The 25,620-nt window shown below is 53.0% G+C and overlaps 1 protein-coding gene across 1 annotated transcript in view; it reads right to left on the bottom strand.

The window, feature by feature from the left end:
* LOC137366681 (probable G-protein coupled receptor 139) overlaps nt 1-25,620 on the bottom strand; it is a 102,677-nt gene that overhangs the window by 26,683 nt on the left and 50,374 nt on the right. The window contains exon 2 of the mRNA XM_068028358.1: nt 14,855-15,742. Within this exon, the coding sequence (XP_067884459.1) occupies nt 14,855-15,742 (888 nt within the window). The remainder of the gene's footprint in view (nt 1-14,854; nt 15,743-25,620) is intronic.

The raw sequence follows: 25,620 nt of genomic DNA on the forward strand, positions 1-25,620 counted from the left end.
CACTCCTCCATCACACTGTAAACAGACCCCGCTCCCACTCTTCCATCACACTGTAAACAGACACCGCTCACACTCCTCCATCACACTGTAAACAGACACCGCTCCCACTCCTCCATCACACTGTAAACAGACCCCGCTCCCACTCCTCCATCAATCTGTAACAGACACAGCTCCCACTCCACCATCACACTTTAAACAGACCCCGCTCCCAATCCTCCATCACTCTGTAAACAGACTCCACTCCCACTCCTCCATCAAACTGTAAACAGACCCCGGACCCACTCCTCCTTCACTCTCTAAACAGACACCGCTCTCACGCCTCCATCACACTGTGAACAGACCCCGCACCCATTCCTCCATCACACTGTGAACAGACCCGGCTCCCAATCCTCCGTCACTCTGTTAACAGACCCCGCTCCCACTCCTCCGTCACTCTCTGAAGAGACAGCGCTCTCACCCCTCCATAACACTGTGAAGAGACCCCGCTCCCACTCCTCCATTACTCAACAAACAGACGCCGCTCCCACTCCTCCATCACTCTGTAAACAGACCCCACTCCCACTCCTCCATCAAACTGTAAACAGACCCCGGACCCACTCCTCCTTCACTCTCTAAACAGACACCGCTCTCACGCCTCCATCACACTGTGAACAGACCCCGCACCCACTCCTCCATCACTCTCTGAAGAGATACCGCTCTCACCCCTCCATCACACTGTGAAGAGACCCCGCACCCACTCCTCCATTACTCTACAAACAGACCCCGCTCCCACTCCTCCATCACTCTGTAAACAGACCCCGCTCCCACTCCTCCATCACTCTGTAAACAGACCCCGCTCCCACTCCTCCATCACTCTAAAAACAGACCCCGCTCCCACTCCTCCATCACTCTGTAAACAGACACCGCTCCCATTCCTCCATCACTCTGGAAACAGACCCCGCTCCCACTCCTCCATCACTCTGAAAACAGACCTCGCTCCCACCCTCCATCACAAAGTACACAGACCCCGCTCCCACTCCTGCATCACTCTGTAAACCGACCCCTCCCCCATTCCCCGTCACCCTGGAAGCAGACCACGACACCGCTTCGTTCACTGCAGTAACAGATCCCGCCCGCACACCCCGTCACCGTGGAAATAGACCCCGCCCCGACTCCCCGTCACCCTGGAAACAGACACCTCCCCCAATCACCGCCACCCTGGAAACAGATGCCGCCCTCACACCCCATCACCCTGGAAACAGACCCCTTCCCCATTCCTCCGTCTGTATGGAAACAGACCATGACCCAACTCCTTCGTCACTGGGGAAACAGTCCCCTCCCACACTTCTCCGTCGCTGGGGTAACAGACACCGCCACCACTCCTCCGTCTTTGGGGAAACAGACATCGCCCCCACTTCGCCGTCACGCTGTAAACATTCCCCGTTTCCACTCCGCCATCATTCTGTAAACAGACCCCGCTCCCACTCCTACATCACCCGCGAAACAGACCCCGCTCCCACTTCTACATCATCCGATAAACAGACCACGCCCCCACACTTCCATCACTCTGTAAACAGAAACCGCTCACACTCCCCCATCACACTGTAAACAGACCCGGCTCACACTCCCCATCACACTGTAAACAGACCACGCTCACACTCCCTCATCACACTGTAAACAAACCCCGCTCACACTCCCCCATCACTCTGTACACAGACGCCACTCACACTCCCCCATAACACTGTAAACAGACCCCGCTCAAACTCCCCATCACACTGTAAACAGACCACGCTCACACTCCCCCGTCACACAGTAAACAGACCCCGATCACACTCCCCCATCACACAGTAAACAAACCCCGCTCACACTCCCTCATCACCCTGTAAACAGACCCCGCTCACACTCCCCCATCACTCTGTAAACAGACCCCGCTCCCACTCCCCCATCACTCTGTAAACAGCCCCCGCTCACACTCCCCCATCACACTGTAAAGAGACCCCGCTCACACTCCCCCATCACACTGTCAACAGACCCCGTTAACACACACCCATAACACTGTAAACAGACCCCGCTCACAGTCCCCCATCACCCTGTAAACAGACCCCGCTCCCACTCCCCCATCACACAGGAAAAAATCCCCGCTTACAATCCCCCATCACTCTGTAAACGGACCCCGCTCACACTCCCCCATCACACTGTAAACAGACCCCGCTCACTCCCCCAACACACTGTAAACAGACACCGCTCCCACTCCTCCATCACACTGTCAACAGACACCGATCACACTCCCCCATCACACTGTAAACAGACCCCGCTCACGCTCCTGCATCACCCTGTAAATAGACCCCGCTCCCACTCCTCCATCACATTGTAAACAAACCCCGCTCACACTCCCCCATCACCCTGTAAACAGACCCCGTACCCATTCATTCATCACACTGTCAACATACCCCGTTCCCTTTCCTCCATTACGCTATAAACAGACACCGCTCCCACTTCTCCATCACATCATAAACAGACCGCGCTCCCACTTCTCCATCACACTGCAACAGACACCGCTCCCACTCCTCCATCACACTGTAAACAGACACCGCTCCCACTTCTCCATCACATTGTAAACAGACCGCGCTCCCACTCCTCCATCACACTGCAATAGACACCGCTCCCACTCCTCCATCACACTGTAAACAGACGGCGCTCCCACTCCTTCATCACACTGTAACAGACCCCGGTCAGACTCCTCCATCACATTGTAAACAGACCACGCTCCCACTCCCCCATCACACTGTAACAGACACCGCTCCCACTCCTTCATCACACTGTAACAGACCCCGCTCAGACTCCTCCATCACATTGTAAACAGACCGCGCTCCCACTCCTTCATCACACTGTAACAGACCCCGCTCAGACTCCTCCATCACATCGTAAACAGACCGCGCTCCCACTCCCCCATCACACTGGAACAGCCACCGCTCCCACTCCTCCATCACCCTGGAACAGACACCGCTCACACTCCTCCATCACACTGTAACAGACACCGCTCACACTCCTCCATCACACTGTAACAGACACCGCTGCCACTCCTCCATCACACTGTAAACAGACACCGCTCACACTCCCCCATCACACAGTAAACAGACCCCGCTCCCACTCCTCCATCACACTGTAACCGACCACGCTCCTACTCCTCCATCACACTGTAAACAGACCTCGCTCACACTCCTCCATCACACTGTAACAGACCCCGCTCCCACTCCTCCATCACATTGTAAACAGACCCCGCACCCACTCCTCCATCACATTGGAAACAGACCGCGCTCCGACTCCTCCATCACACTGTAACAGACACCGCTCCCACTCCTACATCACACTGTAACAGACCGCGCTCCCACTCCTCCATCACACTGTAAACAGAACCCGCGCACACTCCTCCATCACATTGTAATAGACCCCGCTCCCACTCCTCCATCTCACTGTAAACAGACCCCGCTCACACTCCCCCATCACTCAGTAAACAGACCCCGCTCCCACTCCTCCATCACACTGTAAACAGACCCCGCTCACCCTCTCCATCACACTGTCAACAGACCCCGCTCCCACTCCTCCATCACACTGTAAACAGACCCCGCTCCCACTCCTCCATCACACTGTAAACAGACCCCGCTCCCACTCCTCCATCACACTGCAAACAGACCCCGCTCCCACTCCTCCATCACACTGTAAACAGACCCCGCTCCCACTCCTCCATCACTTTGTAAACAGACCCCGCTCCCACTCCTCCATCACATTGTAAACAGACCCCGCTCCCACTCCTCCATCACACTGTAACAGACCCCGCTCCCGCTCCTCCATCACATTGTAAACAGACCCCGCTCCCACTCCACCATCACATTGTAAACAGACGCCGCTCCCACTCCTCGATCACTCTGTAAACAGACCCTGCTCCCACGCCTCCATCACATTGTGAACAGACCCCGCTTCCACTCCTCCATCACACTGTCAACAGACCCGCTCCCACTCCTCCATCACATTGTAAACAGACCCCGCTCCCACTCCTCCATCACACTGTAAACAGACCCGCTACCACTCCTCCATCACTGTGTAAACAGACCCCGCTCCCACTCCTCCATCACAATGTAAACAGGGCCCGCTCCGACTCCTCCATCACACTGTAAACAGACCCCGCTCCCACTCCTCCATCACACTGTAAACAGACCCGCTCCCACTCCTCCATCACTGTGTAAACAGACCCCGCTCCCACTCCTCCATCACAATGTAAACAGGGCCCGATCCGACTCCTCCATCACACTGTAAACAGACCCGCTCCCACTCCTCCATCACTGTGTAAACAGACCCCGCTCCCACTCCTCCATCACAATGTAAACAGGGCCCGCTCCGACTCCTCCATCACACTGTAAACAGACCCCGCTCCCACCCCTCCATCACATTGTAAACAGACCCCGCTCCCACTCCTCCATCACACTGTAAACAGACCCCGCTCCCACCCCTCCATCACACTGTAACAGACCCCACTCCCGCTCCTCCATCACACTGCAAACAGACCCCGCTCCCACTCGTCCATTACATTGTAAACAGACCCCGCTCCCACTCCACCATCACATTGTAAACAGACCCCGCTCCCACTCCTCGATCACTCTGTAAACAGACCCCGCTCCCACGCCTCCATCACATTGTAAACAGACCTCGCTTCCACTCCTCCATCACACTGTCAACAGACCCGCTCCCACTCCTCCATCACACTGTCAACAGACACCGATCACACTCCCCCATCACACTGTAAACAGACCCCGCTCACGCTCCTGCATCACCCTGTAAATAGACCCCGCTCCCACTCCTCCATCACATTGTAAACAAACCCCGCTCACACTCCCCCATCACCCTGTAAACAGACACCGTACCCATTCATTCATCACACTGTCAACATACCCCGTTCCCTTTCCTCCATTACACTATAAACAGACACCGCTCCCACTTCTCCATCACATCATAAACAGACCGCGCTCCCACTTCTCCATCACACTGCAACAGACACCGCTCCCACTCCTCCATCACACTGTAAACAGACACCGCTCCCACTTCTCCATCACATTGTAAACAGACCGCGCTCCCACTCCTCCATCACACTGCAATAGACACCGCTCCCACTCCTCCATCACACTGTAAACAGACGGCGCTCCCACTCCTTCATCACACTGTAACAGACCCCGGTCAGACTCCTCCATCACATTGTAAACAGACCACGCTCCCACTCCCCCATCACACTGTAACAGACACCGCTCCCACTCCTTCATCACACTGTAACAGACCCCGCTCAGACTCCTCCATCACATTGTAAACAGACCGCGCTCCCACTCCTTCATCACACTGTAACAGACCCCGCTCAGACTCCTCCATCACATCGTAAACAGACCGCGCTCCCACTCCCCCATCACACTGGAACAGCCACCGCTCCCACTCCTCCATCACACTGGAACAGACACCGCTCACACTCCTCCATCACACTGTAACAGACACCGCTCACACTCCTCCATCACACTGTAACAGACACCGCTGCCACTCCTCCATCACACTGTAAACAGACACCGCTCACACTCCCCCATCACACAGTAAACAGACCCCGCTCCCACTCCTCCATCACACTGTAACCGACCACGCTCCTACTCCTCCATCACACTGTAAACAGACCCCGCTCACACTCCTCCATCACACTGTAACAGACCCCGCTCCCACTCCTCCATCACATTGTAAACAGACCCCGCACCCACTCCTCCATCACATTGGAAACAGACCGCGCTCCGACTCCTCCATCACCCTGTAACAGACACCGCTCCCACTCCTACATCACACTGTAACAGACCGCGCTCCCACTCCTCCATCACACTGTAAACAGAACCCGCGCACACTCCTCCATCACATTGTAATAGACCCCGCTCCCACTCCTCCATCTCACTGTAAACAGACCCCGCTCACACTCCCCCATCACTCAGTAAACAGACCCCGCTCCCACTCCTCCATCACACTGTAAACAGACCCCGCTCACCCTCTCCATCACACTGTCAACAGACCCCGCTCCCACTCCTCCATCACACTGTAAACAGACCCCGCTCCCACTCCTCCATCACACTGTAAACAGACCCCGCTCCCACTCCTCCATCACACTGCAAACAGACCCCGCTCCCACTCCTCCATCACACTGTAAACAGACCCCGCTCCCACTCCTCCATCACTTTGTAAACAGACCCCGCTCACACTCCACCATCACATTGTAAACAGACCCCGCTCCCACTCCTCCATCACACTGTAACAGACCCCGCTCCCGCTCCTCCATCACATTGTAAACAGACCCCGCTCCCACTCCACCATCACATTGTAAACAGACGCCGCTCCCACTCCTCGATCACTCTGTAAACAGACCCTGCTCCCACGCCTCCATCACATTGTGAACAGACCCCGCTTCCACTCCTCCATCACACTGTCAACAGACCCGCTCCCACTCCTCCATCACATTGTAAACAGACCCCGCTCCCACTCCTCCATCACACTGTAAACAGACCCGCTACCACTCCTCCATCACTGTGTAAACAGACCCCGCTCCCACTCCTCCATCACAATGTAAACAGGGCCCGCTCCGACTCCTCCATCACTCTGTAAACAGACCCCGCTCCCACTCCTCCATCACACTGTAAACAGACCCGCTCCCACTCCTCCATCACTGTGTAAACAGACCCCGCTCCCACTCCTCCATCACAATGTAAACAGGGCCCGATCCGACTCCTCCATCACACTGTAAACAGACCCGCTCCCACTCCTCCATCACTGTGTAAACAGACACCGCTCCCACTCCTCCATCACAATGTAAACAGGGCCCGCTCCGACTCCTCCATCACACTGTAAACAGACCCCGCTCCCACCCCTCCATCACATTGTAAACAGACCCCGCTCCCACTCCTCCATCACACTGTAAACAGACCCCGCTCCCACTCCTCCATCACACTGTAACAGACCCCACTCCCGCTCCTCCATCACACTGCAAACAGACCCCGCTCCCACTCGTCCATTACATTGTAAACAGACCCCGCTCCCACTCCACCATCACATTGTAAACAGACCCCGCTCCCACTCCTCGATCACTCTGTAAACAGACCCCGCTCCCACGCCTCCATCACATTGTAAACAGACCTCGCTTCCACTCCTCCATCACACTGTCAACAGACCCGCTCCCACTCCTCCATCACATTGTAAACAGACCCCGCTCCCACTCCTCCATCACACTGTAAACAGACCCCGCTTCCACTCCTCCATCACACTGTCAACAGACCCGCTCCCACTCCTCCATCACATTGTAAACAGACCCCGCTCCCACTCCTCCATCACACTGTAAAAAGACCCGCTAGCACTCCTCCATCACTGTGTAAACAGACCCCGCTCCCACTCCTCCATCACAATGTAAACAGGGCCCGCTCCGACTCCTCCATCACACTGTAAACAGACCCCGCTCCCACTCCTCCATCACACTGTAAACAGACCCGCTCCCACTCCTCCATCACTGTGTAAACAGACCCCGCTCCCACTCCTCCATCACAATGTAAACAGGGCCCGCTCCGACTCCTCCATTACACTGTAAACAGACCCGCTCCCACTCCCCCATCACTGTGTCAAGAAACCCCGCTCCCACTCCTCCATCACACTGTAAACAGACCCCGCTCCCACTCCTCCATCACACTGTAAACAGACCCCGCTCCCACTCCTCCATCACACTGTAAACAGACCCCGCTCCCACTCCTCCATCACACTGTAAACAGACCCCGCTCCCACTCCTCCATCACACTGTAAACAGACCCCGCTCCCACTCCTCCATCACTTTGTAAACAGACCCCGCTCCCGCTCCTCCATCACACTGTAAACAGACCCCGCTCCCACTCGTGCATCACATTGTAAACAGACCCCGCTCCCGCTCCACCATCGCATTGTAAACAGACCCCGCTCCCACTCCTCGATCACTCTGTAAACAGACCCCGTCCCACGCCTCCATCACATTGTAAACAGACCCCGCTTCCACTCCTCCATCACACTGTCAACAGACCCTCTCCCACTCCTCCATCACATTGTAAACAGACACCGCTCCCACTCCTCCATCACACTGTAAACAGACCCCGCTCCCACTCCTCCATCACACTATAAACAGAGCCGCTCCCACTCCTCCATCACTGTGTAAACAGACCCCGCTCCCACTCCTCCATCACAATGTAAACAGGGCCCGCACCGACTCCTCCATCACACTGTAAACAGACCCGCTCCCACTCCTCCATCACACTGTAAACAGACCCCGCTCCCACTCCTCCATCACATTGTAAACAGACCCCGCTCCCACTCCTCCATCACACTGTAAACAGACCCGCTCTCACTCCTCCATCACTGTGTAAAAGACCCCGCTCCCACTCCTCCATAACTGTGTAAACAGACGTCGCTCCCACTCCTCCATGACAATGTAAACAGACCCCGCTCCCACTCCTCCATCACATTGTAAACAGACGCCGCTCCCACTCCTTCATCACACTGTAACAGACCCCGCTCAGACTCCTCCATCACATCGTAAACAGACCGCGCTCCCACTCCCCCATCACACTGGAACAGCCACCGCTCCCACTCCTCCATCACACTGGAACAGACACCGCTCACACTCCTCCATCACACTGTAACAGACACCGCTCACACTCCTCCATCACACTGTAACAGACACCGCTGCCACTCCTCCATCACACTGTAAGCAGACACCGCTCACACTCCCCCATCACACAGTAAACAGACCCCGCTCCCACTCCTCCATCACACTGTAACCGACCACGCTCCTACTCCTCCATCACACTGTAAACAGACCCCGCTCACACTCCTCCATCACACTGTAACAGACCCCGCTCCCACTCCTCCATCACATTGTAAACAGACCCCGCACCCACTCCTCCATCACATTGGAAACAGATCGCGCTCCGACTCCTCCATCACACTGTAACAGACACCGCTCCCACTCCTACATCACACTGTAACAGACCGCGCTCCCACTCCTCCATCACACTGTAAACAGAACCCGCGCACACTCCTCCATCACATTGTAATAGACCCCGCTCCCACTCCTCCATCTCACTGTAAACAGACCCCGCTCACACTCCCCCATCACTCAGTAAACAGACCCCGCTCCCACTCCTCCATCACACTGTAAACAGACCCCGCTCACCCTCTCCATCACACTGTCAACAGACCCCGCTCCCACTCCTCCATCACACTGTAAACAGACCCCGCTCCCACTCCTCCATCACACTGTAAACAGACCCCGCTCCCACTCCTCCATCACACTGCAAACAGACCCCGCTCCCACTCCTCCATCACACTGTAAACAGACCCCGCTCCCACTCCTCCATCACTTTGTAAACAGACCCCGCTCCCACTCCTCCATCACATTGTAAACAGACCCCGCTCCCACTCCTCCATCACACTGTAACAGACCCCGCTCCCGCTCCTCCATCACATTGTAAACAGACCCCGCTCCCACTCCACCATCACATTGTAAACAGACGCCGCTCCCACTCCTCGATCACTCTGTAAACAGACCCTGCTCACACGCCTCCATCACATTGTGAACAGACCCCGCTTCCACTCCTCCATCACACTGTCAACAGACCCGCTCCCACTCCTCCATCACATTGTAAACAGACCCCGCTCCCACTCCTCCATCACACTGTAAACAGACCCGCTACCACTCCTCCATCACTGTGTAAACAGACCCCGCTCCCACTCCTCCATCACAATGTAAACAGGGCCCGATCCGACTCCTCCATCACACTGTCAACAGACCCGCTCCCACTCCTCCATCACATTGTAAACAGACCCCGCTCCCACTCCTCCATCACACTGTAAACAGACCCGCTACCACTCCTCCATCACTGTGTAAACAGACCCCGCTCCCACTCCTCCATCACAATGTAAACAGGGCCCGATCCGACTCCTCCATCACACTGTAAACAGACCCGCTCCCACTCCTCCATCACTGTGTAAACAGACCCCGCTCCCACTCCTCCATCACAATGTAAACAGGGCCCGCTCCGACTCCTCCATCACACTGTAAACAGACCCCGCTCCCACCCCTCCATCACATTGTAAACAGACCCCGCTCCCACTCCTCTATCACACTGTAAACAGACCCCGCTCCCACTCCTCCATCACACTGTAACAGACCCCACGCCCGCTCCTCCATCACACTGCAAACAGACCCCGCTCCCACTCGTCCATTACATTGTAAACAGACCCCGCTCCCACTCCACCATCACATTGTAAACAGACCCCGCTCCCACTCCTCGATCACTCTGTAAACAGACCCCGCTCCCACGCCTCCATCACATTGTAAACAGACCTCGCTTCCACTCCTCCATCACACTGTCAACAGACCCGCTCCCACTCCTCCATCACATTGTAAACAGACCCCGCTCCCACTCCTCCATCACACTGCAAACAGACCCCGCTCCCACTCCTCCATTACATTGTAAACAGACCCCGCTCCCACTCCACCATCACATTGTAAACAGACCCCGCTCCCACTCCTCGATCACTCTGTAAACAGACCCCGCTCCCACGCCTCCATCACATTGTAAACAGACCTCGCTTCCACTCCTCCATCACACTGTCAACAGACCCGCTCCCACTCCTCCATCACATTGTAAACAGACCCCGCTCCCACTCCTCCATCACACTGTAAACAGACCCCGCTTCCACTCCTCCATCACACTGTCAACAGACCCGCTCCCACTCCTCCATCACATTGTAAACAGACCCCGCTCCCACTCCTCCATCACACTGTAAAAAGACCCGCTAGCACTCTTCCATCACTGTGTAAACAGACCCCGCTCCCACTCCTCCATCACAATGTAAACAGGGCCCGCTCCGACTCCTCCATCACACTGTAAACAGACCCCGCTCCCACTCCTCCATCACACTGTAAACAGACCCGCTCCCACTCCTCCATCACTGTGTAAACAGACCCCGCTCCCACTCCTCCATCACAATGTAAACAGGGCCCGCTCCGACTCCTCCATTACACTGTAAACAGACCCGCTCCCACTCCCCCATCACTGTGTCAAGAAACCCCGCACCCACTCCTCCATCACACTGTAAACAGACCCCGCTCCCACTCCTCCATCACACTGTAAACAGACCCCGCTCCCACTCCTCCATCACACTGTAAACAGACCCCGCTCCCACTCCTCCATCACACTGTAAACAGACCCCGCTCCCACTCCTCCATCACACTGTAAACAGACCCCGCTCCCACTCCTCCATCACTTTGTAAACAGACCCCGCTCCCGCTCCTCCATCACATTGTAAACAGACCCCGCTCCCACTCCACCATCACATTGTAAACAGACGCCGCTCCCACTCCTCGATCACTCTGTAAACAGACCCTGCTCCCACGCCTCCATCACATTGTGAACAGACCCCGCTTCCACTCCTCCATCACACTGTCAACAGACCCGCTCCCACTCCTCCATCACATTGTAAACAGACCCCGCTCCCACTCCTCCATCACACTGTAAACAGACCCGCTACCACTCCTCCATCACTGTGTAAACAGACCCCGCTCCCACTCCTCCATCACAATGTAAACAGGGCCCGCTCCGACTCCTCCATCACACTGTAAACAGACCCCGCTCCCACTCCTCCATCACACTGTAAACAGACCCGCTCCCACTCCTCCATCACTGTGTAAACAGACCCCGCTCCCACTCCTCCATCACAATGTAAACAAGGCCCGATCCGACTCCTCCAACACACTGTAAACAGACCCGCTCCCACTCCTCCATCACTGTGTAAACAGACCCCGCTCCCACTCCTCCATCACAATGTAAACAGGGCCCGCTCCGACTCCTCCATCACACTGTAAACAGACCCCGCTCCCACCCCTCCATCACATTGTAAACAGACCCCGCTCCCACTCCTCCATCACACTATAAACAGACCCCGCTCCCACTCCTCCATCACACTGTAACAGACCCCACTCCCGCTCCTCCATCACACTGCAAACAGACCCCGCTCCCACTCGTCCATTACATTGTAAACAGACCCCGCTCCCACTCCACCATCACATTGTAAACAGACCCCGCTCCCACTCCTCGATCACTCTGTAAACAGACCCCGCTCCCACGCCTCCATCACATTGTAAACAGACCTCGCTTCCACTCCTCCATCACACTGTCAACAGACCCGCTCCCACTCCTCCATCACATTGTAAACAGACCCCGCACCCACTCCTCCATCACACTGCAAACAGACCCCGCTCCCACTCCTCCATTACATTGTAAACAGACCCCGCTCCCACTCCACCATCACATTGTAAACAGACCCCGCTCCCACTCCTCGATCACTCTGTAAACAGACCCCGCTCCCACGCCTCCATCACATTGTAAACAGACCTCGCTTCCACTCCTCCATCACACTGTCAACAGACCCGATCCCACTCCTCCATCACATTGTAAACAGACCCCGCTCCCACTCCTCCATCACACTGTAAACAGACCCCGCTTCCACTCCTCCATCACACTGTCAACAGACCCGCTCCCACTCCTCCATCACATTGTAAACAGACCCCGCTCCCACTCCTCCATCACACTGTAAAAAGACCCGCTAGCACTCCTCCATCACTGTGTAAACAGACCCCGCTCCCACTCCTCCATCACAATGTAAACAGGGCCCGCTCCGACTCCTCCATCACACTGTAAACAGACCCCGCTCCCACTCCTCCATCACACTGTAAACAGACCCGCTCCCACTCCTCCATCACTGTGTAAACAGACCCCGCTCCCACTCCTCCATCACAATGTAAACAGGGCCCGCTCCGACTCCTCCATTACACTGTAAACAGACCCGCTCCCACTTCCCCATCACTGTGTCAAGAAACCCCGCTCCCACTCCTCCATCACACTGTAAACAGACCCCGCTCCCACTCCTCCATCACACTGTAAACAGACCCCGCTCCCACTCCTCCATCACACTGTAAACAGACCCCGCTCCCACTCCTCCATCACACTGTAAACAGACCCCGCTCCCACTCCTCCATCACACTGTAAACAGACCCCGCTCCCACTCCTCCATCACTTTGTAAACAGACCCCGCTCCCGCTCCTCCATCACACTGTAAACAGACCCCGCTCCCACTCGTGCATCACATTGTAAACAGACCCCGCTCCCGCTCCACCATCGCATTGTAAACAGACCCCGCTCCCACTCCTCGATCACTCTGTAAACAGACCCCGTCCCACGCCTCCATCACATTGTAAACAGACCCCGCTTCCACTCCTCCATCACACTGTCAACAGACCCTCTCCCACTCCTCCATCACATTGTAAACAGACACCGCTCCCACTCCTCCATCACACTGTAAACAGACCCCGCTCCCACTCCTCCATCACACTATAAACAGAGCCGCTCCCACTCCTCCATCACTGTGTAAACAGACCCCGCTCCCACTCCTCCATCACAATGTAAACAGGGCCCGCACCGACTCCTCCATCACACTGTAAACAGACCCGCTCCCACTCCTCCATCACACTGTAAACAGACCCCGCTCCCACTCCTCCATCACATTGTAAACAGACCCCGCTCCCACTCCTCCATCACACTGTAAACAGACCCGCTCCCACTCCTCCATCACTGTGTAAAAGACCCCGCTCCCACTCCTCCATCACTGTGTAAACAGACCCCGCTCCCACTCCTCCATGACAATGTAAACAGACCCCGCTCCCACTCCTCCATCACATTGTAAACAGACGCCGCTCCCACTCCTCCATCGCACTGTAAACAGACCCCGCTCCCTCTCCTCCATCACACTGTAAACAGACCCGCTCCCACTCCTCCATCACTGTGTAAACAGACCCGCTCCCACTCCTCCATCACTGTGTAAACAGACCCCGCTCCCACTCCTCCATCACAATGTAAACAGGGCCCGCTCCGACTCCTCCATCACACTGTAAACAGACCCGCTCCCAATCCTCCATCACTGTGTAAACAGACCCCGCTCCCACTCCTCCATCACAATGTAAACAGGGCCCGCTCCGACTCCTCCATCACACTGTAAATCGACCCCGCCCGCACACCGCATCACCCTGGAAACAGACCCCGCCCCGACTCCCCATCACCCTGGAAACAGACACCGTCCCCAATCCCCATCACCCTGGAAACAGACTCCGCCCTCACACCCCGTCACCCTGGAAACAGATACCTCCCCCAATCCTCCATCAGTATGGAAACTGACCATGCCCCCACTTCTTCGTTACTGTGGAAACAGACACCCCCCCCCCCTCTTCTCCGTCACTGGGCAAACAATCCCCGTGCCCACTCCTCCAGCTTTGGGGAAGCAGACCCCGACCCCACTTCGACCTCACCCTGATAACGATCCCCGCCCTCCCTCTCGTTACTGGAGAAACAGACCCCGTTCCCACGTCTACGTCACCCTGGAAACAGACCCCGCCCGCTCTTTTCCGTCACCCTGGAAATAGGCCCCGCCCTCGCACTCTCTCTATGTGCCAGAGCCGCCCCCGCTCTGCCGCTATTGTGACTGTCCCTGCCCCTCTCTGTCTCCATGGTGACAGGCCCCGACCCCTGCTCTGTCCCCATGGTGGGCGGCTCTGACCCCGCTCTGCCCCCATTGTAACATGTCCCGCCCCCGCTGTGTCTCCATGGTGACAGTCCCCGTCCCCGCTCTGTCTCCATGGTGACAGGCCCCGTCCCCGCTCTGTATCCATGGTGACAGTCCCCGCCCCTGCTCTGTCAGCATGGTTACAGGCCCGCCCCCTCCTCTGATCATTGAATACATTTAACAATTGCAGTAAAGTGATATTTCAGCACGTTCTTCACCTGCTCTCTGAACTGAGTCTGTGTCACGGCGTAAATCGCAGTGTTTGTGCAGCAACTCAGGAGCTGAAGCATGAAGCCCAATTCCATCAGAAACTGAGGGAGATAAACAGATACAGGCACCAAAAACGATATCCGGTTATCTACCGAATACACCATTAACATTGCCCACAACAAGATGAAATTCCCCGAGATAACTAACAGTAAAATGATGGATTTCCTTCGACTCTCCATCTCGGGGTCTCTGCGACTCTCCCCACTGCTGTAAGCCCGGAGTCTCCTGCGTCCTCTGCTGCTCACTAAAATGTGTCTGACGGTGAGAGCGTTGAGCAGCAGAATCAGCACAAATGGGATCCCCGGGGTTAGAATGTGGTGGAGGAACTCGATTGTTATCCAGAGACTAGAATCATAAACATTGCCTCTTGCCGAACAAAACCAGGGTTCGTTCTCCAGCCAATACACACCTGTGAACATAAAATACCAGAAGATGTTCTTTAAACAGCTCAGCACAGTCACTGTTCCCACAACCACAGCAGCCGTTTTCTCACTGCAATATTTACTTTTCAGCTTCTGGCAACAAATGGCCACAAATCGATCAAAGCTGAAAGTGACGGTGAACCAAACAGAACAGTCTGTGGCGGCATAGAGCAGGACGGCGTGGATATTACACACAGGGATGGACCACAGGAACCGAAACTGCTCCCGATAAACAATGGGAATGTGTCTCATTATCAGGTCCAGGATAATGACCAGTAGATCCGCCGCTGACATGGCCACCAGGTAACGAGTGACACATTTGGAGAGACCGCACTTTCCCCGAGACAGGATCCCAATCGTCAGCAAGTTAACTGTGAGGAAGGGACATAAACAGAGTAATTGTACATCAGGCTGGAGCAAAGTCACCAGTTTGATTGAGGACTTATTGAGATTTATAAATGTGTTCGTGTACCCAGTGATGTATTAAAATGATTGAACCTGAATGAAAAAATGGGAAGGTCTGTGATACGGTGGAAGACAGGTGAGATTAAATAATAAAAGGATGATATTGAAATTGTTAAACTGAATGTTGATCTTAACCCTCCCCCTCCATCCTATCTGCGTCTGGTTCAAAAACTGTTCCATCTCTAATCTCTCCCAGTTCTCAAGAAGGGTCACCGACCTGAAACATTAACTCTGTTTGTCTCTCAACAAATTCTGCCAGACGTGCTGAGTACTTCCAGCATTTTCTGCTTTTATTTCCGATTTCCAGCATCTGCAGCACTTTGCTCTTGTATAGAAGTGAAATGTTGAATTAACTGAGAGGCTCTGTCTCAATGCCTGTGGCGTGATCTGTGTGTGTGTGTGTGTGTGTGTGTGTGTGTGTGTGTGTGTGTGTGTGTGTGTGTGTGTGTGTGTGTGTATAAGAGAGAGCGTGTGTGCATATGTCTGGCTCAGTGCTGGGGTGTGTCCTGCGTGTGTGCATGTGTGCGAGTGTGGGTATGAGAGCGCCTGTGTGTTTCTGAGAGAGAGAAGGAGCGTGCGTGTGTGCGTGTTTGTGTGTATGTGTGTATGAGAGAGAGAGAGTGTGCGTGCGAGAGAGAGCGTGTGTGCATGTGTGCGAGTGCGTGCATGAGAAAGCGTGTGTTTGTCTGAGTAAGAGAGAGAACGTGTGTGTGTGGGAGAGAGAGCATGGGTGCATGTGTGCGAGTGTATGTGTGAGAGAGCGTGTGTGTGTCTGAGAGAGACAGAAAGCATGCGTGTGAGAGTGTGAGAGATAGCTTGTGTGTCTGAGAGTGTGTGTGTGTGAATGCATCTGACAGAGAATTTGTGTGTGCGCATGTGTGTATGTGAGAGAGAGTTTGTGTGTATGTGTGCGTCAGAGTGTTTGTATGTATGAGAGAGAGTGTCTCTGTGTGCATTTGTTTGTGAGAGCTAGAGTGGGTGTGTGACTGTATGTGCCTGAGTGAGAGAGTGTGTACGTGAGTGAGAGAGTGTATGTGTGTGTGAGAGAGCGTGTATGTGTGTGTGAGTGTGTGTTTTAAAGAGCACGTGTGTGTTTGAGGGAGCGTGTGTACATGTGTGTCTTTGAGAGAGCGTATGTACATATGTATGTGTATGTGAAAGAGAGCGTGTCTGTTTCTGCGTGTGAGAGAGAGCGTGTGTGTGTGTCTGAGAGAGTGTTTGTATATGAGTGTGTGTCTGTGTGTCTGTGTGTTTTTGGCTGTGAGAGAGAAAGCTTGAGGGTGTGTGAGATAGAGAGCATGTATGTATGCCTATGAGGGTGTGTGTATGTGTGAGAGACAAAGCATTGTGTGCATGTGTGTAATAGAATATGTGCGTGTGAAAGAGTGTGTGTATGTGTGTGCTAGAGAGAAAGTGTGTGTGTTTGATAGAGACTGTGTGTGTGAGCAAGTGTGTGTGTGAGAGAGAATGTTTGTGTGAGAGAGATCGTGTGTGCGTGTGTGCATATGTGTGAGAGTGTGTGTGAGCGAGACAGCTTGTGTGTGTCTGAGAGAGGCTGTATGTGCGAGTGAGTCTGAGAGGGAACGTGTGTGTATGTGTGTGAGAGAGAGCGTGTGTAAGTGTGTATGCATGTGAGAGAGTGTGTGTGAGAGAGAGTGGGTGTAAGTGTGTCTGTTTGAGAGAGAGCGTGTGTGTTTGTGTGTGTGAGAGAGAGTGTGTGTGTGTTATAGCGAGAGTGTGTATGTCTGAGAGAGAGTGTGCGTGTCAGAGAGTGTGGGTGTGTTAGTGAGAGAGTGTGTGCATGTGATTGTATTCTGGAGAGAAGTCGTGTGTGTGTGTGTGTGTGTGTGTGTGTGTGTGCCTGAGTGTGTGTGTGTGTTAAAGAGAGAGTGTGTTTGTTTGTGCCAGAGAGAGCATGTGTGAGTGCATGTGAGAGTGACAGCATGCATTTGTCTGAGTGAGTGTGTGCGATGTGGGAGGAAACCGGAGCAACTGGCGAAAACCCACGCAGACATAGGGAGAACTTGCAAACTCCGCACACCCAGAATCGAACCCGGGTCCCTGGAGCTGTGAGGCTGCGGTGCTAACCACTGCACTACCGTGCCGCACTGTTTCTGTATGGGAGAGAAAGCATGTGTGTGGGAGATAGAGAGCGTGTGTGTATGTTTCTGAGGGTGTGTGTATATCTGAGAGGGAAAGGACGCGTGTGCATGTGTGTAATAGAGTATGTGTGTGTGAAAGAGTGTGTGTATGTGTGTGCTAGAGACAGTGTGTATGTGTTTGAGAGAGCGTGTGTGTGAGCCAGAGAGTGTGTGTGAGAGACTGTGCGTGTGAGAGAGAGTGTGTGTGTGACAGAGAGGGTGTGTGTGTGCGTGTGTGTGAGAGAGTGCGTGAGTGAGACAGCGTGTGTGTGTCTGAGAAAGACTGAGTGTGAATGCGTCTGAGAGTGAGTGTGTTTGTATGTGTGTGAGGGAGAGCGCATGTATGTATTTGTGTGCGTGTGTGTGTGAGTGAGTGCGTGTGTGTGAATGAGTGTGTCCGTGTGTCTGAGAGAGAGATAGAGAGCATGTTTGCACGTCTGTGAGAGAGTGTGTTATGTGAGCAAGACAGCATGTGGGTGTGTGTGAGAGAGAGTGCATGTGTGTGTGAGAGAGTGTGTGTGCGTGTGTGTGTGTGTGGCGTGAGTGTGTGTGTGTGTGTCTCTGCGAGAGAGTGTGTGTGTGTTAGAGCGAGAGCATGTGCGTGTATGAATGAGTGAGAGAGTCTGTGTGTCAAAGAGCGTGTGTGTGTTAGTGATAGTGTGTGTGTGTGTGGGTGTTTCTATTCTAGATAGAAAGCGTGTCTGTGTGTGTCTGAGAGAGTGTGTGTGTTAGAGAGTGTGTACATGTGTGCGCTAGAGAGAGCGTGTGGGTGTGTGAGTGTATCTCTGCGTGCATGTGAGAGAGACAGCGTGTGTTTGTCTGAGAGAGTGTGCGTGTGTGTGTCTGAGAGTGTGTGTTTGTACTTCTGAGAGTGGGCGTGTGTGTGTGTGTGAGAGAGAGAGAGAGTGCACGTGTGTGTGTTTGAGATAGAGCGCGTGGGTGTTTGAGAGAGAGCGTGTGTGGGTGTGTGTGTGCTTGAGAGAGAACATGTGGACGTGTCGTGTTTGAGAGAGAGAGTGTCTGTGCATGTGTGTGTGTGACAGAGAGCGTGTGTGTTTGTGTTTGTGAGAGAGAGCCTGTGTTTGTGTGTCTGAGAGAGCGTGTTTGTATGTGTTTGCGTGAGCGTGCATGTAAGAGCGACAAAGTGTGTGTGTGGGTGGGAGAGAGATAATGTGTGTGCGTGTGTGTGAGTGTCTGCGTGAAAGTGAGAGACAGCGTGTGTCAATGTGCGGGGCGAGATAGAGAGTGTGTGTGTGAGAGAGTTCTTGTGTATGTGAGAGAGTGTGAGTGCGTGTGTGTGTGAAAGAAAGTGTATGTGCGCGTGTGTGTGTGAGAGAGACATTGTGTGTATCTGTTAGAGCGAGAGCGTGTGTGTGTATGTCTGAGAGAGACAGTGTGTGTGACAGAGGGCGTGTGTGTGTGTTCGTGAGAGAGTGTGTGTTTTTGCATTCTCGATAGAAGGCGTGTGTTTTTGTGTGTGTCGGAGAGTGTGTTAGAGAGAGAGTGTGTGTGTGTGCATTTGTGTGCTAGAGAGAGCATGTGTGTGTGAGTGTGTAAGAGAGACAGCGTGTGTTTGTCTGAGAGAGCGTGTGTGAGTGCATCTGAGTGTATTTGTGTGCGTGTGTGTGTGAGAGAGAGCGAGTGCGTATGTGTGTGTGTGTGTGTGTGTGTGTGTATGTGTGTGAGAGCGAGTGTGTGTATATTTGTGTGAGAGACTGTGTGTGTGTCTGTGTGTGTGTGCGAGACAGAGCGTGTGTGCATGTCTAAGAGTGGGTGTATGTGTCTGTGTGTGTGTGTGTATGTGTGTGCCCACCTGTGTTTGACAGAGAGCGCGTGTGTGTGTTTGAGAGGGAGCGCGTGGGTGTTTGAGAGAGAGAGTGTGTGTGGGTGTGTGGGTGTGTGAGAGAATGAGCATGTGTACGTGTGTGTGTGTTTGAGAGGGAGCGTGTGTACGTGTGTTGGTATGTGAGACAGAGCGTGTATGCATGTGTTTGTGGGAGAGAGAGAGTGCGTGTGAAAGAGTGTGTCTATGTCTGTCTAAGAGTGATAGAGTGTGTGTATGTGTGTCTGTTTGAGACAGAGCGTGTATGTTTGCGTGAGTGCGTATGTGTGTGTGTGTGGGGGGGGTGAGAGAGAATGTGTGTGCGTGTGTGGGGGGTGAGAGAGAATGTGTGTGCGTGTATGTGAGTGTTTGTGAGAGAGGCAGCGTGTGGCTGTCTGTGTGTTGCAAGAGAGAGAGTGTGTGTGTGAGAGAGAGAGTGTGTGTTAGAGCGAGAGCGTGTGTGTGTATGTCTGAGAGAGAGAATGTGTGTCAGAGAGCGTGTGTGTGTTACTGAGAGAGTGTGTGCAAGTGTGTATTCTAGATAGAAAGCGCGTGTGTGTCTGTCTGAGAGACTGTGTATGTTAGCGAGACAGTGTGTGTATTTGAGTGAGAGACTGCGTGTGTGTATGTGTGTTTGACAGAGAGCACGTGTGTGTCTTTGAGAGAGAGAGAGCATGTGTAGGTGTGTGTATGTGCGAGACAGCATGTGTACATGTGTGCGCGAGAGAGAGAGCGTGTGTGTTTGTGTATGTGAGAGAGAGCCTTTGTGTGTGTCTGAGAAAGTTGTTTGTGTGCGAGAGTATGTGTGTATGTGTGTTTGTGCTTGTGTATGAGATCGTGTGTGTTTGTGTGTTTGTGTGTGAGAGAAAAAGCTTGTGTGTGCATGTGTGTAATTGAGTGTTCGTGTGTGTCAAAGAGTTGGTGCATGTGTGTGCTTGAGAGAGAATGTGTGTTTGAGAGAGAGTATGTGTGTGAGCAAGAGTGTGTATCTGTGAGAGACTGTGCGTGTGAGAGAGAGCGTGTGCGTGGGTGTGTGTGTGTGAGAGTGTGTGTGAGCAACACAGCGTGTGTGTGTCCGAGCGAGACTGTGTGTTTGAGTGCATCTGTGAATGAGCGTGCTTGTATGTGTGTGAGAGAGAGCACGTGTGCGTATTTGTGCGCGTGTGAGTGAGAGTGCATACGTGTGTGAGAGTGTGTGTGCGTGTGTGTGAGACAGAGAGTGTGTGTGCATGTGTGTGTGTGTGTATGTCTGAAAGAGAGTCTGTGTGTGTGTGTCAGAGAGCGTGTGTGTGTTACTGAGACAGTGTGTTTATATTCTAGAGAGAAAGCGCATGTGTGTGTGTGTCTGAGAGTGTGTGTGTGTTAGAGAGATTGTGTGTGAGAGATAGCATGTGTGTGCGTGAGAGAGAGCATGCGTGTGTGAGACAGAGAGAGCATGTGTGTGTGAGAGAAACAGCGTGTGGATGTGTGTGTGTGTGTCTGTGTGAGAGAGAGAGAGAGCGTGTCTGTGTGTATGTGTGTGAGGGTGTGTGGGTGTGTGTGTGATAGACTGTGTATATGTGTGTGTGTTTGAGAGAGTGTGTGTGTGAGAAAGAGTGTGTGTGTGAGAGAGACAGTGTATGTGTGCGTGTGTGTGCGAGAGAGAGGCAGTGCGTGTCTGTGTGTGTGTTGCGAGAGAGAGAGATTGCATACATGTGTGACAGCGTGTACGCATGTGAGACAGAGAGTGTGTGTATGTGTGTGTGTATATGTCTTAGAGAGAGTGTGTGTATGTGTCAGAGAGCGTGTGTGTGTTACTGAGACAGTGTGTGTGTGTTTGTATTCGAAAGAATAAGCGCATGTGTATGTGTCTGAGAGTGTGTGTGAGCGTGTGTTAGAGAGAGTGTGTGTGTGTGAGAGAGTGTGAGTATGTGTGAGAGAGATTGTGTGTGAGAGATAGCATGTGTGTGTGAGAGAGAGAGCATGTGTGTGTGTGTGAGAGAGAATGGCTGTGAGTGAGAGAGTGTGTGTGTGTGTGGGTGAAAGAGAGAGTCCGTGTATGTGTGTCTGTTTGAGAGAGAGTGTGTGTGTTTGTGTGAACGTGTTTGTGTGTAAGAGAGATAGTGTGTGTTTGTGTGTGTGTGAGAGAGCGTGCGTCTGTGTGTGTGGTGAAAGAAAGAGTGTGTGTGAGAGAGCGCATGTGAGTGTGAGAGTGTATGTGCCTGTGTGTGTGAGAGAGAGAGAGATTGTGTGTGTGTGTGTGTTAGTGTGTGAGAAAGAGTGCCTGTGTCGGAAGAGACTGTGTGTGTGAGTGTGTATGAGAGTGAGCGTGTGTGTGAGAGACAGAGTTTGTGTGCCTGTGTGTGAAAGAGAGAGAGAGATTGTGTGTGTGTGTGAGAGTGTGTTTGAGTGTTAGAGTGAGAGCATGTGTGGGCATGTGCGTGACAGAGAGAGCGAAAGCCAGCATGTGTGCCTTTGAGAGTGTGAGCGTGTGTGAGAGAGAGCATATGTGTGTGTATGTGTGCGAGGGACTGTGTGTGTGTGTGAGAGAGAGTGTGTGCATGTGTGTGTGTTTGAGATAGAGAGTGTGTGTGTGAAAGAGAACATATGTGTGTATGAGTGTGAGAGAGTGTGTGTGTGTGCTTGTGAGGGAGAGGGAGTGTGTGTGTGTGTGTGTGTATGATTGTGTGTGTGTGTGTGTATGATTGTGTGTGTGTGTGTGTGTGTGTGTGTGTGTGTGTGTGTGTGTGTGTGAAAGTGTCTGTTTCTGTGTGAGTGCGTGTCTGTGTGTGTGCTTTAGTGTCCGGCTGTGATGTGATCTCATGTGTGTTTGTGTATCTCAGGGCCTGGGTTGTTCTCTGTGTGTTTGTGTTTATGTTTGTGTATGCGTGTGTCTGTGTCTCTGTGTGTGTTTGCGTTTGTTTGTGTGTGACTCATATCTAATTTGTGCCTTGTGTCTTCATGTATCTGTGTTTGCGTGTGTGTGTGTTTGTATGCCTGTGTGGGTGTGCTTGCGTGTGCATGAATCTATATTTGTGTGTGGGTGAGTGCGTGTGTGTGTGTCTCAGGCCTCATTTCTGCTTTGAATGTTCGTGCATCTGTGTGTGCTTCTGTGTGCATGCACACCTGTGTGTGCAGGTGTGTGTGTTATATGTCTCAGGGCCTGGGTTGTGCTGTGTGTCTGCGTGTGTCTTAGTGCAGCTGTTGTACTTTGCGTTCTTGTGCATGTCTCAGGGCCTGGGCTGTGTGCCTGTGTGCGCCTGTGAGTGTGAGTGCGCCTGTGTGGGTGTGTCTGTGTTGTTTGTATCTGTGTGCGGGTTTGTCGAAGGGACTAGGTTTGTCTCAGGGACTGGGCTGTGCTGTGTTTGCATGTGTTTGTATCTGCTTTTGTGTTTGGGTGAATGTTGCTGAGTGTGTGTGTATGTGCCTCAGGGCCTGGGTTGTGTTGTTTCTGAGTATGTGTGATTGCGTGTGTGCACCTCAGGGCCTGTGCTGAACTGTGTGTGCGTGCCTGTGTGGGTGCGTTTGCGTGTGTTTGTATCAGTGCTTGTGTGTGCACATGCACGTGACTGTCTGTGTTTGTGTGTGTGGGTTTTTCTCAGGGACTGGGTAGTGTTGTGTGTCTGTATGTGTGCGTTTTATGCCTCGGGGTCTAGGTTGTGCTCTATGTGTGTGTGTATGTGTATGTTTGTCTCAAGGCCTGGGTTCTGCTTTGTGTCTTCGTAACTGTGTGTGTTTGTGTGGATGTGTTTGTGTTTGCTTGTGTGTCACAGGGCCTGGATTCCACTGTGCGCATGCACGTGTGTGTGTGTGTGTGTGTGTGTGTGTACGATTATGTGTGTCTTTTTGTGTATGTATTTGTATATCTGCCTGGCCCAGTGCCCGGGATCAGCTCGCTTAGTGTGTATGTGTGCCTATGTGTGTGTGTGTTTGTGCATGTGTGTGTATGAGTGTATGCGTGTATGTATTTGTATATCTGTCTGGCTCAGTGCCTGGCGTCAGCTCGGTGTGTGTGTGTATCTGTGAGTGTCTGTGTGTTTATGTATCTGTCTGGCTCAGTGCCTGGTGCCTCATCGGTGTGTGTGTGTCTCTCTCTTTCTCTTGTATGTATCTGCATGTCTGTCTGTGTTTGTGTGTATGTGTTTTCACATCTGTCTGGTTCAGTGCCTTGGATCTGATCTGTTGTGTGTGTGTGTGTGTGTCTGTCTATCTGTCTGTCTTTGTGTGTTTGTATATCTGTCTGCCTCAGTGCCTGGGGTCTGATTGGTGCGTGTATGTGCGTTTATGTGTGTCTGTGTTTGTGTTTGACTGAGTAACTCAGCTCCGGACTCCCCAAAGCCTGCCCACAATCTACAAGGCAGACATCAGGAGTGTGATGGAACACTGTCCACTTGCCTGGATGGGTGCAGCTCCAACAACACTCAAGAAGCTCGACACCATCCAGGACACAGCAGCCCACTTGATTGCCATACCATCCACAAACATTTACTCCCTCCACCACCGACGCACAGTGGCAGCAGTGTGTACCATCTGCAAGATGCACTGCAGCAATGCACCATGGCCCCTTAGATAGCAGTTTCCAAACCCGCGACCTCTGCCAACTAGAAGGACAAGAGCAGCAAATACATGGGAACACCACCACCTGCAATTTCTCATCCAAGTTACACACCATCCTGACTTGGAACAATGTCGGTGTTCCTTCACTGTCACTGGGTCAAAATCCTGGAACTCCCTTCCTAACAGCACTGTGGGTGTACCTACCCCAAATGGACAGCAGCGGTTCAAGAATGCAGCTCACCACCACCTTCTCAAGGGCAATTAGGGATGGGCAATAAATGCTGGCCTGGCCAGTGATGCACAAATCCCATGAATTATTTTATTAAAATGTCGGTGTGTGTGTGTGTGTGTGTGTTTGTATCTGTGTGTGGTTTTGTCTAAGAGACAGGGTTTGTCTCAGGGACTGTGCTGTGCTGTGTGTGTGTCTGTGTGGATGTGCTTGCATGTGTTTATATCTGTATTTGTGTATGGGTGGATGTGGCTGAGTCTGTGTGTATGTGTATGTGTCTCAGGGTCTGGGTTGTACTGTTTCTGTGTATGTGATTTTGCTTGTGTGCGCCTCAGGGCCTGGGCTGAGCTGTGTATGCGTGCCTGTGTGGGTATGTTTGCGTGTGTTTGTATCAGTGCTTGTGTGTGCACATGCACGTGCCTGCGTGTGTGTCTGTGTGTGGGTTTGTCTCAGGGACTGGGTTGCGCTGTGTGTCTGTATGTGTGCGTTTTATGCCTCGGGGCCTCGGTTGTCTCTATGTGTGTCTCAAGTCCTGGATTCTGCTTTGTGTCTTCGTGCCTGTGTGTGTTTGTGTGGGTGTGATTGTTTGTGCGTGTGTTTCTGAGTCTCAGGGCCTGGATTGTACTGTACGCTTGCATGTGTGTGTATGTGTGTATGTGCATTTGTGAGTTTCAGACCTGTATTGCACTGTGAACTGCTTGTGTGTGTGTGCGTGTGTATGTGTGCATGTGGCTGTGTGTGTAAGTGGTTTATGTGTTTTGTGTCTCAGACCCTGTGCTGTGTTCTGTGTTTGTGTACCAGGACCTCGATCGGTGTGTGTTTCTGTGTCTGTGTGTGTGGCTCTGTGTATATGTGTGTGTGTCTATGTGTGCGGGCGTTTGCCCCAGGGAATCAGCTGTGCCGTGTATGCCTGTCTGTGTGCATTGCAGTGTCTCAGACCTGCGTTGTGCTGTGGTGTGTTTGTGTTTGTGTGTTTTGTGTATCAGAGCCTGGCTTGTGCGGTGTGTCTATGTGTGCACCTGTGTCTGTGTGTGTGTGTGTCTGTGTATGTCTTTG

The sequence above is a fragment of the Heterodontus francisci genome, unplaced genomic scaffold (genome assembly GCF_036365525.1).
Source record: "Heterodontus francisci isolate sHetFra1 unplaced genomic scaffold, sHetFra1.hap1 HAP1_SCAFFOLD_490, whole genome shotgun sequence".
Taxonomy (NCBI): domain Eukaryota; kingdom Metazoa; phylum Chordata; class Chondrichthyes; order Heterodontiformes; family Heterodontidae; genus Heterodontus; species Heterodontus francisci.